The sequence below is a fragment of the Phoenix dactylifera genome, chromosome 1 (assembly GCF_009389715.1).
Source record: "Phoenix dactylifera cultivar Barhee BC4 chromosome 1, palm_55x_up_171113_PBpolish2nd_filt_p, whole genome shotgun sequence".
Lineage (NCBI taxonomy): Eukaryota > Viridiplantae > Streptophyta > Magnoliopsida > Arecales > Arecaceae > Phoenix > Phoenix dactylifera.
In genome coordinates this window covers 22,514,718-22,533,268 of record NC_052392.1, presented here as the reverse complement: position 1 = coordinate 22,533,268, position 18,551 = coordinate 22,514,718, and the positions used below count along the sequence as shown (strand labels likewise).

The window sequence follows — 18,551 nt, the reverse complement described above, 5'->3', positions numbered from 1 at the left end:
TGGGTGAGGATGGTGATTTTTTTTAGAGGGCAGAGATCCAAATTGACAACTAACAATATTTCACTTCGAAATGGTGATATTGTTAGTTTTGCTCAAGCGAGCGAGAGAGAGAGAGAGAGAGAGAGAGATTAACTTGATTAACATCCATTATACAATGCCCATTTACTGGCACATGATGCATTGTAAACTTTTAGGGAAAAGTTAAAATAAAATTATATGCATGCTATCTGATATTTCACTAATTGTTAATAAAAATATTACTTATAATTTAAGTTAATTATTATTATTTTCTATTATGATTATTGATAGTTGATTTATATGAAAATATACCTTTTGCTACTCTTTTATAGTACAAATATTGTTAGTCGATTCATTCTCAAAATATCATTTGTTTCTATTTTCATATGAATGATCATTCCTTCAATGTATGAGTGAAATTATCATGTCTTCAAATCAAGGAGTCGTAGTTTCAAAAGAATTATGGTTCTTTTCTTTATTATCATACCAAGCACTTGAAGGAGGTCGGCTTGGAATTCTCATTCCATTCCAAAGCTGTGTAAGGAACCAAATATGGTGTAAGATGGTACTTGGTTTATCTAAGTGTAAAGATTTGTATGAGCATGTATTTATTTCCACACAAGTTATGCATTGGGTAAGCCTTGGCTATTTATATAAGACCAAAGAATTAAAATAATATTTTTTTGTTAGCTTTTTAGAATGAGGTTCTTGGTTGTTACAAATGATATCAAAGTAGACATGGACGATGATCCATATAGACTAAAAGACATTACAACATGGGTCTATTTGAATTGATCATGGTGTTTGTGATTGAATTTTGGGTACTTGTGAAAGAATTTGGATTCTTAATCTTGCAGGGATGTCAAAGCTTAAATAAGTATATAAAGTGGGTAAATTTTGGATACTTATACAGGGATAAAAAACCCAAGTAACATCTCACGGTTAGCTTTTTTTTTTTTAGGTAATTTATTGGTTGTTATAAATGATATCAGAACAGACTCGACTTATGATCCATGTGAAGTAGGAGATACTAAATTATAAGTTCATTTAGGTTGGAGTTGGGGTTGTATCTTTCATGCAAAAGAAAGATTTACCTTCTTTTGTGTGAATCCACTATTAGATCATCTACTAGTCGCTCTGAGATTACTGCAAGCGGATGAATGACGGCGAACAGAGCGCATTGAGATTTATGAGATGGGTGATGCAATAGTGGATTTGCACGAAGAAAGGTGAATCTTTCTTCGTGTGAAAGATACAACCTCGATCCTTTGGCTAATCATAGTGTTTGATTTTGGACCTGTGGTTTTATGAATGGATTTGAATAGATTTGGTCCTTTAGCCTAATAAGGATACCATAGCTTAAATGGGAGGAGCATATAAAAGTCCATGCAGGTATATAGACAGATCTTGGATATTCGCACAAAACTAAGAAACCGGTATAACACTTTCAAGCTAGTCTTTTTGGATGAAGTTTGGGGCTCTTATATGATTGTTATTTCAAGAAAAAGAACTTGCTACTTCTGATGTCACCTTGACCAACCTAATCTTGTCCCAATCCTAAAAGCACATATATTAGGTTTGGATCTGTTCCAAGCTAAACCGTTCCATTTTCCCTTCAAGTTTAACAAATAAAATTATCAATCTTGCGTTATCCAACCACCAAATATTAGATCCAATCGTAACCCCTCTTCCGTCCTCCGAGCAAGAGGTCACGATTCCACTTTGGCCTCCCTTCAACCCCCGTCAAAAGCAATATCGCTACCAAATGACATCCCCTCGCACTCCTTGAGCCAACTCCGGAGACGATAAACATCACGAGGTGCGCGACGACATATACCCTGAAAAATTTCATCAAAAGAAGTAATATACTCGAAAAACACGCGACGTCCCTTCGATTTAAGTCCCCGCCTGCCACGGCGTCACGCATGTCTCCAATAAAAAGCATGGCTCCATGGTAAGTTCTCAAGTTTGGGGAGGCCATAGCATCGCCTCTCCTATGAACGCTTAATCCCGATGCCCGCATCCCAATCCGGAGCCTCCCTCCAGTACCCCGACACCAAGCCGCCTTCTATCGATCAAAAGCTCGCGACCCGACGTCTTGCCGCCTCCAAACGCCGAGACCTCTCCTTTCCTCCTCCTCGTCGGCGGCGATCGAGGGAGCCCTCGGAGCTCTCCTCAACGAAGGGATCTGCCCCTCGACGGAGACCATGGAACCCTCGGACCACCCCCACATCGCCGGCCGATCCAGGTACGATCCCCCGCCTCCCCCCTCCCAGTACCTCGAACCCAGTTACTACACCCACCCCCATCCCCACCTCCACCATCCTACCTTTCCTAGGCCGCTTCCTCCGCCGCCGCCGCCTCCCCGGCAACACCGGCTGGACCATGACCACCACCATCAACACCACCACCTAGACGACGAGCGCCTCTATTTTCCTTACCGCAGCCCTCCCGACCCATTCCTGCTGCCCCTCCCTAGGGTTCCCGACCGCCCGATCTTCCACGAGGATCGGCCACCCTTGGGCCAGCCTCACCGGTCTGGCCGCGGGGAGGTCTTCCCCCGGGAACCCTGGGAGGGCGGTGGCTTCAATGTCGATAGATTTCGGTGTTTTGACGAAAGGCCTGAATATATCCGGTTGCAATGGGAGCAAGAAGCGAGGCAGGGCCTCCCGCCCTCGTATAGGGGCGATTCTTACCGTATGGAGGACGCGGGTGCTGCCCGCAAGAGGTTGCGCGGGGTCCAAGATTGTGATTTAGAGGGGGGTTCTGGCCGGAGGAGCCAGAGGCAGCTAGGGTTTTGGGATGGTGAAGGTGAGCACAGGCGTGATCTGGTGTTTGAACCTGTGCCGCCGGAATCTCATCTGGCTCCGGTGCCTGCCTCTTGTCCTAGGAGTTTGCGGAACTTTTTCATCCCTGATAGAAGGGGAGATACTGAACCTATTACCGAACGACGGCTTCCCCCGCCAGCCCTGATGCAGTCCTCTGGTCGTTCTTATTCTGATAGAGACGTATCTGAAAACAATGCAAATCTGGTCTTTGATGTTGCTGGTTGTAGTTCTGGCTATGGCTTTCAGGAGAATTACTTTGTGGGCAACAAAGGCAAGAGGAAGATGCCCAGTGGAGGAAATGATAATAATCTAGGACGTCCTCCTATGAAGAGACCAAGCGCACTGTCAAGAATACAATCTGGAGTTTCTGTTTGGAATAGGATAGAGGGGAAGTCATCCTTATCTTCACCTTCTCCTTGCCCTCAGCTTTCTCCTCCTGAAATTTCAGATGAGCATCAGTTGGAAGTGGACACGCTGGATCTCTCTTTTAAATCCAATGCATTGGTGGCTAAGGTTGTGGCTCCCCCAAGTCCAGTAATAACTGGTTCTGATGAGAAGAGTCCTGAGGTGACAGCACTGAAGAAGACAATGGTGAAGAAGAAGAAGATGGTGAAGAAGAGGGTGAAAATAGGTGTTCCCACTGTTGCTAGCCCATCAGCTTCCAAGGCAAAGGGAGGAGCCCCTAAGAGACCCCTCTCAAGCAGTCGTAGCCTGGTTTCAAATAATTCAAAAGTATCAGGAAAAGCAATAGCTGCTGCTACTAAACCTGTAAATGATATTAACCCTCAAACTTGCCCCAAGAGAGTCATAAAGATGGCATCAGTTGATAAAAACACAGGAAAGAGGACGGCCAAGGCCGTTCCATCTGTGGAATTAACAAAATGTGCAAATGAAGTGGTTCCTGAGGCCAAGCATGCTGGCGATACTAATCCTGAGCTCTGTCAGCAAGAAATCACAATCATGACAGCACCTATTGAGAAGAATGCTGCAGAACATTCATTCACGGCTGCTAAGTTGGCAGATGGTGCTGGCAATGAGGATATGAAGGAAAAAGAATATGTAAAACTTGGTGAGAAAGATAGTCAAACTTGTGTGGGTTCAGTTCTTGATATGAGAGCTCTAGATGATGCCAGTTCACAGCCTTTTGCTCAAGGAGAAGCTGTTATGGTGGCGTCACCTGAAAATGGCCCTAAAGAGGAAAAATATAAACCCTTTTCTTCTGTTGATAATGACATTGATGAGGATCCTAACAACCAAGTGACATCTGTGTTGGATAACAGTGTAAAATTTGCATATCCTGATAATTGTGTTGCTTCATTTTTTACTGAGGACTCTTCTTCCTCTGAACTAGGGGGCAGTGAGCAAGTTGGTTCTATTAACTCTACCTTTGGTGATGAGTCTCTCCATGGAAAGAATGTAGAAGGAAAAACACAGAGAGAAGGGAAAAAACAATTCATTGTTGGTATGGCGACAAAAGAGCTTGAAATTTCCGATGGAGGGAAGAGCAAAAATGATGATGCTTCTTTACAGATGCATGTACAGGGTGTATCAGCTTATTTTCCATTAGAAGTCAAAGAGACAGTGTTAGATCAACCCCAGCCTGATGGAGCCATGCATGATGAAGATAGTAGTCTTGGTTTGTGTGTTAAGGATGGGCCACCTCAATCTGATTGTCTGATGCTTGGAGGGGATCACTCACCACTTTCCGCTACATGTGAAACTCAGCCTAGACTCTTGAATAGAGATTCTTCAATTGTTAACTCCAAAGTTCAAGATGTTTTGAATTGTATAAATGCAGAACGATCATGTCCTCAGTTCTTGGACAGCAAGGGTTGCAGTGACAATTACAATAGCTGTAATAACCAAAATGAGAAGCCTAACACTGACGGCGCCTCTTTGCTATCATCTAAGGGTTTATTGCTATCAAAAGCTGAAGAGGATGTGAACGCGGATAAAGTTATGTTAGATCGTCATCCTGTACCCGAGAAAACAAAGGTAGAGGTATTGCATGATTCCAGAAAGTTGACAACTGTGGATTCAAAAGTACGAGGTGTTAATGAATCTATGGCTCAGAAGACCTCTCTGAGCTCAGGAGTTCCGAAAGTTCCTTCCAGTCAGGCGAGTCTAGCAGGTTCAACAAAAGAATCAGCTCGTACAAGCCAGAATGCTAGACATAGGACATGGCACCGGAATAGTACACCTTCTTCTGCTTCATCTTCTCAACGGACTCAGCATCTGGGAGGTAGTTCATCATGTAAACAGTCACCAAGGAAGCTTGGAAGACTTCAGACTTCTTATATTCGTAAAGGTAATAGTCTCATTAGAAAACCAGCCATGATAACCGCTTCTCAGCCATCTCATAATAATGATAATTTAACTCGGTCAAATCCATCTTTCGAAAGACCCAAAACGCCCCCTTTGCCTCTTGGGACTAAGTTATCAAACTGCACTGCCAGTCCTTCACGGGAGACTTCTCATCCCTTGTCAGAGAATCCAATTTCTGAAGCCGGTTTTGAGGGGCAGGTCAGACCGGTTGACTTGATTTCAGGTAATGTTGATCATCAAGGTATCGTAAATGGTAAAAAGACTGAATCCTTAAGTACAAAGAGAATGGTATATGTGAAACGCAAATCAAATCAGTTGGTTGCTACTCCTGGGCCATTTGGTGATATGTCTAACTATTCTTCTGAGAAGGCTCCGACATCAACTTCCTTCACATCATCAGATCTGTACTTTAAGAATAAAAAGAATCAACTTATTCGGAATGCCGTCGCTACAGATAGTCAACAGAAGCAAGATTTAATAGTTCCTACTAATGGTTCGAATTCAGAAGATCAAAGGGAATCAAAAAATTCCTCCCTGAATCACCGTGTGGCGGGCCTATTTAAGAAGAGACCGATTAAAGGTTTGTTTTCCACATCTTTTCTTATTTTCATTAAGATGTTATGGATTTTATGGTAATTTGTTTTCTTCTTTCCTTCGACGGTGTTACTTATTCATCTAGACAGAGCATAATGTCAAATATGTGAATATTGAGTCTGTGACTATAAGTTCTACAATTGTGGAACATTTGATTAGACTGTATTTATTAGTATGGATTTAGACTCTTGGTCTTTATCAGACATGGTCAAGCTCGGATTCTCTTGATTTTCAGAAGAATATTTCTATCTGGCTGTTAGTTTAAAGTTTGAGTCATTGGTCTGGCAAATGAATTGTTGCATGCAGTACATGAGGATTTTATCAAAGCAAAACTGATTGGAAAAAAATAATGAACTATTGTATGTTTCCTAGTGTTATAGGAAAAAACTATAAGAAGAGTCTAACCATTTTAGGCTTTTATGTTTCTATTTGAGCCATACAATTTATTTATGCTGATAAATATCGGACATGCCTTCAGTACAATGTCGTCACAAGGTACCTAACCCTCATTAACTGCATCACAGTTTTTTCTTCCCATTAAGTTAGTTTTTGCCATTTAATCAGATGTAGTTTATATATTCTAAATGTACTCTGTTTCTAATTCTTTTATTTCCCAAGTGAGGTTTAAAGCAAAACATAAGTCATTTTATGTTTTGACTTGGTTGAATTGGAAGACCTTAAAATGTTCAGAGGTGAATTTGTATAATAGTCTTTTTGTCGCTTTTCCTTTGGCTGGGTTCTCTCTTTTCTGACTTTCATATTTGCTTTTCTTTGTTAAATAACAAGCAAATTATTTAAGTAATACGGAAATCGGATGGGATACTGGCATATTCATATCCATATTGTTTTGTTTGATGAATACAGATATGGATACAGATGTTACTCGGATGCAAAAATTTATATTCATATTTGTTTTAAACGGATACGAATACAAATCGGATACTGAAAATATAGATATAAATACGGATATAAATCGGATAATTAAACTTTGTGACCACAAAATCAAGGATATTACTAAGTGGATGATAAATCAAGTTAATAGCATGTTAATGTGGTCATTTTTTTTTTAAAGTTCATGAGTGCAATATAAAATTAAATAAGGTTACAAATAAAATCGGATATTTCGGATCAGATAGTTGTCTATCCATATCCACATCCATATCTATTTTTCTTTGACAAATATGAATACAGATATGGATATTAGTCGGATGCTCAAATTTCTATCCATATCTGGATAGATTTGGATATGAAAACGGATCCAGACGGATATTATCTAATCTACTTTTACCCCTATTAACAAAACTATTCTTTTCTCTTGGCCATCTCTAATGATTGCGTTTGACATATCCCTGATATCTCTCTTAAATCCTTGGTTCCACCTCTCCTTGATGCAGAGGGATATAATGTACATTATTGCCCCCAACAAAAAAAAAATCCTGGTTTGACTCCTGCATCAAAGTTTCACTTTATGCATAACATTTTGGCATGCCGTCCAAGTGCTAGTGTTTTAGACCTTGCCAATGATGCACAAGTGGCCAGAGGAATAGCTGATCCTTTGGTTGAATGTAGGCACATGGGTTGCATCAAATATATCAAAAAAATAATTATGTTTAGAAACAAAGCTAGAAAATCAGAAATGAATAACAAACTGAGGTGACTACGAGGTAATTTAAGGAAGCAATTTTACAAGTATACGCGACTCTATTTTAGGTTACATAATATGATACTTTAAAATAGATTATACAATAACATTCATGGAATGTTGAAGAAATAAGCTTGGTAATCGAAGTAACTTAACTATAACTCTCCAGATGATGAATAATAACTAAAAAATTGGACATAAACAACTAATCAATAATTCATGAAACTTGAATTGTAGCTAGGTTAAGCTTTAAGCTTGCACAATCACGATGAGAAAGTCACAAATCTGGGCGGGGGTTTCCTTCCTTCCTATCTTATAACTATCTTGGTGATGAATAATTGTTGCAAAATTGGAACTAAACAATTAGCTAAAATTTATGAGACTTAATGCTCTAGCTAAGTGTAAGCCAGTGCGGACACCATGAGAGAGTTGCTACTGGTGTGCATGCAAGGGAAGTCGGGTTTTAACCTACCTTCTTGTGCTACCTAATACTTTTATACCTTTCCGTTTTTGGTAGATATTTCATGCTATTAACACGAGAAAGACAACTAATATTAAAAAAAATATTAAGAACCCATAAGAAACCTATAGGAAATTTAAAAACATTTTAGAGATAAGAAGCTACAGAGTTATAATGTTTGAACCAAGATATGCTGAACCGGCATCAGAAGCTGTACTGGTCGGCGACCGGACCGGTTCTACGTGTTCGGTATCGGGCCCGTACTGAGAGAACCCAGTTGGAGCCGGAGAAGGAGAAGAGAAATAACAAGCGAGCGGGGGAGAGAGGGAGAAGGAGAGGCTGTGGACGCTCGCGGAGGGCCGCGGGCCCGCGGGGGGTGGCGGAGGCCACGGCCTTCGCCGCGGCCGCATCCCTTGTTTCAAAAGAAACAAGGTTGCCATACCTGTCGGCACCATAACGTATCGAATGCACTCTACCGTACTGATGTTAAACCGGTATGCAGTCTTGTACCATACTGACACTCAGTATTCCTTGCCATCTTGTATCGTACTGCATACTGACATTGTAATAGGATGGTACTGGTATGAGGTTCGGTATCGGTATGGTGAACCTTGATTGACACCTTGAGAACATGGCCATTGGCTTGCTGCAAACAAATTATTGATGCAGCTAAGAGAAAGGCTGCGATGATTGATCTATTATATGCACATTTTTTTGCAACACATTACTTTTTGTGATTCATGGGCACCTTTTCAGTAACTTATGGACTTTAAATTAGATGCCGCATGCATTACCTTGGTTCGATTTTGGACTGAGAAGACAGCATATAGCTCAAGCCTCTTTCTGACTGCCAGTGATAGAAGGGAGGTGCATTCAACAGATGACATACTTCATGTTAGAGGAAGAAATCATGGTTTATTGTTGGTTGGTACTTGCACAAGCAGCTAACTATATGAAGACAGTGTTATTGATATCTCAGATGTGGATTTCTGTAAAAATGAACAATCTGGAGCGGTTGCTGATGGTTTTCTAGTTCTGAGTTCTCCTATCATGTTCAGATCTATGGCTCGGACCCAATTTCGTAATCTGTAGAAGCTAAAATTTAGATCTCAGATAAAATCTTGGACAACTTTTAATTTTGTTTTGTTGCTGCAGTGCTACAGAAGGCAAGCAAACATTCAAGATTGTCTCATGTCTGGACACTCAGGGGGGATCAGCTGCACAGAAAAGGTGTTTCATTATTAAATCGTCAAAAGGTCCTTCCACACCTCTTTCCATGGAAGAGAACATTGTATTGGAAGAGACACTCATTACCATTAATCACGTAAGTTATTTTCTAGTGAAGAGGGACATCTACTGTATTTTCTACTGAATCTTTTCCTTCACTTTTAGAGTTTTAGTTCTATAGCATCTTCATGTCTTCGCTTTCTTGTACAAAGCTAGTTCAATCAATAATTATCTCTTATGGTGCATTCAGTAGGAAACTGCAGCTTTCTAGGAAAAGAGATACAATCTACAAAGTGTCAACTGATGGATTCTCTTTACGAAAAGCTGGGGTTTTAAGCATTGGGGGGTCTAGTTTAAAATGGTCCAGATCCATTGAGCGGCGCTCGAAGAAGGCCAATGAGGTGAGTGTACAGTACTAGCACATTCTTCTTGGGCAAATTCTTGACATGTAATTACTGATGATGCCCATGAAACTTTCTTGGACTGCTTTGTGGAATTACTCTAGGGGAACATAGTGTTTCAAGTTGCAATATCGGAACTTTAGCATCACTATTTTTCTTATTGGTCTTTTTTCATGATAATAAGAATGCAGATAGATGAGTATATGCTTATTTTCATTTTGAATAGTATACTTTTGGTTGTATATAGCTGGCATGCATATGCAAATGCTGATGACCATGAAATAGGTTTATAAGAATATCTTTAAACATGAGTTCATTAGTTGAATATTAAGTTAAGGATGATGAGCTGAACTATCTTTTGGGTAAGTTTTCATTTTGTTCCTTTTTTTTTGGGGGGGGGGGGGGGGGGGGTAAAGGGGGAAGATGCTAGTTAATGATTCCATGCAACTTGGATTTCTGATACCAATCAATTTTTGTTGCCTTCTGTTGATGGACTGGTGCTATGTAAGGCTGAAAAGTGGCCTGTAAACCCAAAGTAAACCTTAGGCACTTAGAAAGCATTGTTATTGCAAGTTCACTCAAAATCTCAACCATTCTCACCACCAAATTCTCACTGATTCTTTTCAATTATCACAACTTATTGTCTTCTAGCATGAAACCGATCAATCATCGGCCCTTTTTAAGTGTCTATCTCTATGGTGCAAATTATCTGTCCAAGTAGTTGCTTTGATTAACTTGAGTGGGATTGTATGAGTGATGCAATACGGGCCAAATATTGAAGAAAATGTAGCAGTGCAGCAAGCAGAGCATCTGTTTTTTTTCTTATGATCCTATTTTGTTCCATGGGATGCTTTTATATGTGCCTAATACGTATGCTGGAGGCTGACGTGGTAATTGTAGAAGGGACAAAAGCATTCTGATGGTGGAAGATTTTTTGTTTTCCCTTTTTTCTTTTTTTGACATGCGACTGGGGGGGCGGGGGGGGGGGGGGCAATGCGAACAGTTTTTTTATTTTTTTTAATAATGTTCCTATGTATGACAACAAAATCAGGCTGCACATTATGCTTTGACATTAGCATTCAGTTTCAATTTTTGCTCTGGTAAACTAGTTACAAATGGAAAATTGAACATGTGCAAGTGTTCTGGTTCATTATTTGATCTACCACCTCCAATTTCCAAGCTGTGCTGTTTTCTTTGGTGTCCCATATGTTAATGTTTTTAGTATATTCATTTACTTGTTATCTATATACTGTCCCAATCCACTACTCAGATGCATCTGAAATAAGACAAGATGTTTAAGTGATCTAAAGGCTTAGATCTTTTGCTTATCTTGGAAGGATATGCTGTGGATGTTTCATACCTTATAGAAGTTGCTGAAAATATATTTGTGCATTTTTGCATTATCCATAGTATATCTCACTTGATTTGTTCCTTGTCTTGATTTTCATAACATATCAAATTCTATCATATGAAGGCTCAAAACTGGCCTTTCTAGAATCCTTAAATGGTTTATGAAGCATTTGCTTGAGTACTGAGCTGTGATAATAATACGTATTGCAGGAAGCTACGTTAGCAGTTGCTGAAGAAGAAAGGAAAAAGAGAGAGAGAAAGAGCTGCATGCCTATTTGTGATGGTGAAAAGAATGGAAATTCTTTACCGCGTAAGTCAACTTTTGGAATTCAGCTACAACAAGATAGGCGGAACTACAGTCTGCTTCTTCTAAGCAAACTCAGTAATTAAGTATTTTCCTGGAAAGTTTTACATAAATTGGCGAAAATTACTTGTGTGATACCATGTGAACATCAGAACAAAGCGCTTAGTTGCAATAATCTTTTATTTTGGGTTTTCCTTCGCCTTCGAATCATAATTCTAGTTCTGCACTCCTGCACACTTCTAAAGTTTCCCTACTGATATCACAAATAACTGCTACTATTCAAGAAATTAATCAACTCATGTTTAAATTGGCACATGGCAATTTATGAAATGAAAATTGTATTCAGGGAACATATTTTTTGTATTTTTAGAATAAAAATGATCTCGCTTCTTATCATAATATAATTGTCTAATAATTATAAATTTTTTGCGCATGCAACCAAATTCTTTATGTCTAGGTCCGCACAACTAAGGGATTGCTATTCAATAGTGTTTTTCGGTCCTGGTAAGATTTAGTGAATGATTACAGGTTTTAATTGCAAATTATGTATGCACAGGGGAGCGCATTTTTCGCATTGGTTCCACTCGGTACAAAATGGATCCATCTAGGCGGACATTAGTAAGGATTTCAGGTACTTTTTCACCTCAACACTGTGCACTATTCTTTCTTCATAAGTTACTTTCCTTTCTTCATAAGTTACTTTCATATATACGTATTCTCATGGTTAAGAAATTAATATCAACTTGATGTCTTGTAAGATACTTACGATTCTTTTTTTGGATATTCGTTTGGTTTGTTTGAGATATTTGAGCAGTGATACCGATCATTGGTTTCTGATATTTACACTTTGCTGATTTGCACGACTGCTCTATGCAACGCCACATGGAGTCTTAAGCTTTCAAGATTCTTAAAGAGTTTCAAAACTTTTGGATGCTTGGACACTGCAAGGCACAACGTTGATAATAACATATGTTGTTATTCTATAAGTTTGTTCATGATTGTGTAAACTTCTATGAATAATGAGCTGTCTTTTACATAATCTCATAAGCATGAACCAAGACCTGATTTTTCATAAATATTACAATAAATTCCAACATTGTCTGTTCTAGAGATCATAGTACATTTTTTCCCTATAGTTCTGATTTGGTGCTTATACCTAAAATTCATTCTCATGCCTTGCTCGTCGGGACTTTGTGCAGACGAGCAGTCATCTTTTGCTACTGATCAACAATCGAGGGACAGAAGTCAGATATCTTTGGTTCCAAAGAGATTATTGATTGGCAATGATGAGTATGTTCAATTTCTGATGCTTATTTATGTAGACAATTTTGCAATTTCAAGCAACTTATTTGGAAGTCAATTATTTTCTACATGGCTATATTTTTTTCCTGAAAGTTTTAAATTCAAATATTTGAACAGATATATCCGGATAGGCAATGGTAATCAACTTGTTAGAGATCCAAAGAAGCTTGTTCGTATCTTGGCAAGCGAGAAAGTTCGATGGAGTTTGCACACTGCTAGATTGCGTGTGGCTAGAAAACAACAGTATTGCCAGTTCTTCACCCGATTTGGCAAGTGCAATAAGAATGCAGGAAAATGTCCTTTCATTCATGACCCTGCTAAAGTGGCCATCTGCACGAAGTTTCTGAAAGGCTTATGTTCTGGTACTAATTGCAAGCTAACTCATAAGGTGATCAATCCTCTCACTTTTGCAACCATAGTCTATCAAAAATTTTATTTGTCCTGGACATCTCTAATACAATATATAAGATTTTCTTTACAGGTACTTCCAGAAAGAATGCCAGATTGTTCATACTTTTTACGAGGTACCACTATTTTTTTTCCATTTTGGTGCATCTTTTTAACTTTTCGTTGCCAAACAAAATTCTCATAACCCAGTTAATGACACTTTGGCAGGACTATGTACAAATACAAATTGTCCTTACAGACATATAAATGTGAATCGCAATGCTTCTATCTGTGAAGGTTTTCTTAGAGGATATTGTGCTGATGGTGATGAGGTATGTAATGTTATATACTAAATACTATCGTTGTCTTTTCAGTGATATTATCTTTACAGTTTGTTGACTATATTTACCCTCAAGATTGTGTAGCTTTTTAATTCTGTGTTGTGTCACGTGCTGGTTCTCTGTTCTTAATTTCTATGACATGGCATGGGTGTTATATGGCAACATACATACGGGTATTCAACACTAATTTTTTGAATTGCAAGTATGGTGACACGAGGGATCAAAATCTACATACATAATATGTATATAATCAACATATACAATCAAATTCAATTTAGTGGTGCTATATGAATACATGAGACACCATCACGCAGATATGGATATCCAATTATAGACAACAGTGCGTAGAATGGTAACTTTTCTGATTCTTTCTTTTAATTGGATCAGTTAGCTGTGTCATTATGGGGATGAGGTATCTTACGGATCAATTAATGCCATTTAGTCAATGCCCTTCCTTGGAGAAGTAGCTTGGGAAATGATTGATCAAGAAGTATGATTCAAATACTATAATTTAGGGAAATAATGTATGAAATAAATAAGTAATTAATTGTATCCTTAAAAATCTGTCATCTTGTTCATTACTATATCGTGAAATCATGTACAAAATTATCTAAATCAAATAAAGCAACATTACTTAAAACTTGTCCTTATCTATTATTATCCATTATTTACAGTCTGTGATCTAATAATTACATTGGGCTTCTCAGGGGAGTTGGAAGAAGGAATCTGTAGAATTCCATCATAGGTTGGATCGTGATGGTACAAAACAGGATGTTTGCTTTGAATGCTTTACTGGTTTCAGATTTAGTTATGCATCAATGCAAGATTTATTTGATATCAGGATATAAATGAAATAATTTGATGTTGACCTGTGCATGAGCTAGGCAAATCCAGTCAATTTTCAGATTGACGGTTTAGTGGCTTAATTTATAGGATTATCTGTTGGTTCAAGTTCTTGTTTAAATTAATATTATGGAATAAGTAATGTCAATTTTTTCCAGGCCTCTGAATATATTAAAGCATTTTGAGTAATTTCCAAGACAAATCCATATTTTTTGCTGGATGCGGAATCAATCTAGTTTGGTATTGGGATACAGTTGCGGTCACCCTCTCATGAGATTACAAAAGGAATGTGGAATTTCAAAATGATAAGGACAATTCTTTTATTCAATATCCAGTATCAAGTTACAAATCTGTAAGCTTATAGTGCCTGATGTACGAGGACTCTAGAAGATCAGAAATACTATAAGGCACGGTCAAATGGCTTCAAACAAAGTCCCTTAATCTACCTATTACGGGAGGACTTATTTGGCACCAGCTCACTTTCGGTTCAAACTGTCACCTAATGGAACTAAACCTTTTTATCTAGAAGGTGTCGACTGGAGCAAAGTCTTTAATGTAGTTGTCCTCAAATGACAAAAGAGAGCAAAAGGACTCCTTTTGGATGCCATCAAGTGCCCTTGGTTCCATGTCGATGAGACAAGATGATAAAAGGTTTGAGAATAAGATCTACTGTGTATAAGAGAAATAGGACAAAGAGGGGGTTCCTAGAAGATGGTCTTGAATTTATCTAAATTGCAGATGTAATTTATAGTAGAACTTTCTCAACTTGAATATCGACAAACTTATGGCTTTTATATACCAGTCATATTCATTTTAGGATTTTGGAGAGGCGCTAAACGTTACTTTCCTATAGTTCATAAGTTCTCAACCAATTCAAAGCAAAAAAGATCTTAATTCACTGATATTTCTAACTTTATGGATGGTGGCTCTTCTTTGACCATACTTTCCTACTTGTACAGAATATTTAATAAAAGAAAATATTGACGTGTAGTCTTCATCAGTCTTTTCTGGATATTTAAAGGTTTTAATGAAAGGCATTTTTTGAATTTTTGTCATCTCTTATAACATTGCATGTACATTCCTTTTCTGTACATTGCCACTGTATGGAATTACAATTATCTTGTTGGTCATTCATATGATACTTCAATGGTTACTATATAAAACCTTTTCTTGTATTTTGCTCATCGTTTGACACGTGCACACATCATCTTACAGAAATCCTTTGCTGTTTGTTCTTAGCTTGGTAGTCTGTTATACATACATACAAGTTAGCATAATTAACTTTTCGCAAGGTCTTGGATGCTTAATTTTATTTGCCTTAATTTATTCCATTCTAAAATATTATTTTTAGTCTCAAATACTGGATCTAGTTTTCCTAACCATTGTTGAGGATTGAATCTCTCTCTCTCCACAAGCAGTGCCGTAAGAAGCACAGTTATGTTTGTCCCCTCTTTGAAGCAACAGGGAAGTGTCCACAGGGATCTAAATGCAAGCTTTATCACCCTAAGAGTAAAAACAAGTCAAAGAAAAAAAAGGGATTCATGGTTCAGAGCAACAGCAGGGGACGTTACTTTGGGTCTAGTATTAGCGAGATTGGTGAGTCCCTAATAGTTTCGGTAAATGAACTTGATGGAGTAGAGGGTGAAGATCTCTTGTGCTCTGATGGTCAGTTTGCTGATTATATCGGCCTTGACGTTGGTAAAGAAAGTGGCGCTGTGAAAGTTAACCTTCCAATCCATTTGCATCCAGTCGAATCGGAATCTGATCACTTTGACATGCAACCAGATGATCTTGATGCTCTCATCAAGCCAGTCCATATCATGAAAAGGCCATGTTGACAAATCCATCTGTCAGTCTTAGATATAGTTTTGGACCAAAAGAAAAATCCCCCGTTCTTCTTCATCTTCTTCTCTTTCTTTTGACAAAATCGACTCCCTCTATCCTATTGTCCTTTCGTCATTTTTATTGAGTTACAGGTGGGTGGGTAGTTTGTGTGGGGCTCTTGCTTCCTTCTCCTGCAGCAGTGGCAATGGCTGTCGCTGAAGTGGGCTGGAGAGCCAGGTAGCATTTTTACAATATCACAGGTCATTGTCCAATGAATGGTGCTAATAGTTGTATTTTTTATGAGTTTTTGAAAGAAAATGTAAAGACTTTTCATTTCAATACAAATGAATGACATTATTCAGTTGATGTGTTTTATTTATTTGAACTTACTTTGTCATACAATGCACAATTGCTAATCATATGCTGAGTTTTCGGCGAGTATTTATTGATGGAGCATTTGATTCTTAGAGCTTTGTATTTATCGGCAACTGCAGACGTGAAACTACAGGACACTAAGAATGCATTTGGTTTCTGACTGGAATCAAAATCGAAGTGGATTAGAATGGAAATCGAAATGGCCATATTTTTCGATGTGTTTGGTTCGTATTTGGAATCGGAATCGGAATTGGAATGACATTTGAATACTAAGTGAGAATCTGGATTGGATTTTGAGGGATTGGGGTATTTTTATTCTTCCCTATAATCAGAATGTGTATTGGAATCCCTCCAACCAAATAGTTGAAAAGGGAGTCACTCATTTTCATTCCTATTTAAGAGCCCAACTTGTTCCCAACCAAACATGCCTTAGCATACTACTTATTTTGGTGTTTACTGGTTTGTGGCATTCTTCCCTGATACTATGGATTTGAAAAGCCTTGAAAGGTTATACTTGTATCCTATGGTCTATGGATGAGTTGAGTATGTCAGCTACCATTTCCTATAATTAAAACATTGCTACTAAATCCGGACCCTTTTTTATGTGCATGGCTTGTATCTCTAGGGTTATAAAATGGCTCGAGAAATCAGTACAGAGCATTGTCTGGTGCGAGATTGTTATGATGCCTTATGATCACCATAGTATTGTAATTTCAATTTCTAAATATCAAGGTCCCAAAAAATATTTCACCGAAACTTAAGCCGAATGAAGATAGTAGCCGCATGGAAGTCTCTTTGCTGTCAGTTATTTCTTGTTAGTAGTTATACGCCCAAAGCCTCAAGGTGATGACAGAAAACTCTCGGCTTTACTGGTTGGGCTATTTGACGTGGAACCTTGCTTCTTCTTGTGGAACCTTATGATGATTCTTGTTTCTGCTTGTTTTAACTGCTTATGACCAACCTTGCTTGTGGAATTGTTTCCATAGTCATGCATATTGGAGATGACGGAAGGGATTAAGAGGGAATGGAAGCATCTGAGGCTGCGTCGTTCGGCCCCCCTTGCCATCTCGGTACAGGCCACGCGATGCTGGTTACGAAGGATCTTCCCTCTAACGTTAACCTGAAGCACTCGATGTGTTCCTACCAAACAGTCCACTTGAGCAAGGGTTTCACCCTTATTTTTTTCATTTTTTTGCTGTGTATTCTATGGCATATCTAGTGATACAAATTCTGATCCATATTATGGATTATTGGTTTAAATGCGCCATAATGTGTTTTCTGATAACGACATATAACAATGTGGTAACCTTCAATGCCAATCCCTAACATGCACACGCACATACATATCCTATCGTAATTCGAGAAAATTTGGGTTTGTCCCTCTAAGCTCTCATGCCAATAATTATTTTATATAAATGTCTATATCTACGAGAATTCATGCGGGCGTATATTTAGTCCTAAATAAATCTTGATACCTATAAAAAGATATATTTTAGATTATTGGAAAATGTATACTGTACTAGTCTCTTACCGCATCTACCTAGTTTTTGAAATACCGTCAGTGCATAAATTGAGAAATGGATAGCCTATCTCTCTCTCTCTCCCCCCCACATTTTTTCTACCATCTGTTCCAAGAGATTTCCCATCTCCATGATCTTCCTATCTCCTCCTAGGTGGTGCTTGCTTGTCTTGACCATGGCATGGAAAGATAGCATGGGGAAAGATCCTACAGCTAGTAAGGTCTCCCTTGTCTGAAAGGATGGAAATGTCATGGTGACCGAGAGCTTATTCTTTCTGCCTCTCTCTCTCTTGGTCACCCACACGCTCACACCCTGTCATGACCAGCCCCTATGAGCTTTCATCATAGGGTGCCAAACATGCAGCAATTACCACACAAGAAGCTTGGAACTTGATGAACAAAGAGAAGGAATGCTTTCTTTGGTCATTGTATTCAGGAAAAAGGCCTGTTGCTAGGCAACCATGTGAATGAAATGTCTAGTTTGCCTAGTTTTTAGGCATTTCGAGCTAATGTAAAATTACATGGGATGGTGATGATTTTAACCTTCCCATTTAAAGGACCAATATCATCATACACTTCATGAATGTGCTTGAGCTTCAATATAAGACTGATAAACTTCATGTGCAATGAGAGCTTCGATGCACCCTGTGAGAAAAAAGTTTTATAATTGGCTGCTAATACAAAGTGAGTTCGTTTACAGAGGATAAAAAAAAAAGAGAGGCAGGGAGATCAGTGGTAGGCAAACCTAATTTTCCTTAGCAGAAAGTTTATATAAATATAATCACAGCTCCTATAGATTTATGTATTCATC

General features: G+C 38.5%; 1 protein-coding gene across 2 annotated transcripts; it reads left to right on the top strand.

Annotated features, from left to right (window-relative positions):
• Positions 1-1,711: 1,711 nt before the first annotated feature.
• Positions 1,712-16,221, top strand: LOC103722434. 2 transcript variants are annotated; one of them, XM_008812993.4, is made up of 10 exons: positions 1,712-5,751; positions 9,023-9,191; positions 9,348-9,495; positions 11,056-11,155; positions 11,706-11,780; positions 12,349-12,439; positions 12,569-12,839; positions 12,933-12,975; positions 13,067-13,170; positions 15,441-16,221. In XM_008812993.4, the coding sequence occupies exons 1-10, from the start codon at positions 2,226-2,228 to the stop codon at positions 15,858-15,860; spliced, it is 4,947 nt and encodes a 1,648-aa protein (XP_008811215.4). In that variant the 5' UTR covers positions 1,712-2,225; the 3' UTR covers positions 15,861-16,221. The 2 variants fall into 2 exon arrangements, with proteins under 2 accessions (XP_008811215.4, XP_026666329.2); XM_026810528.2 differs by having other exon boundaries at positions 1,713-5,751; positions 9,345-9,495.
• Positions 16,222-18,551: the final 2,330 nt, after the last annotated feature.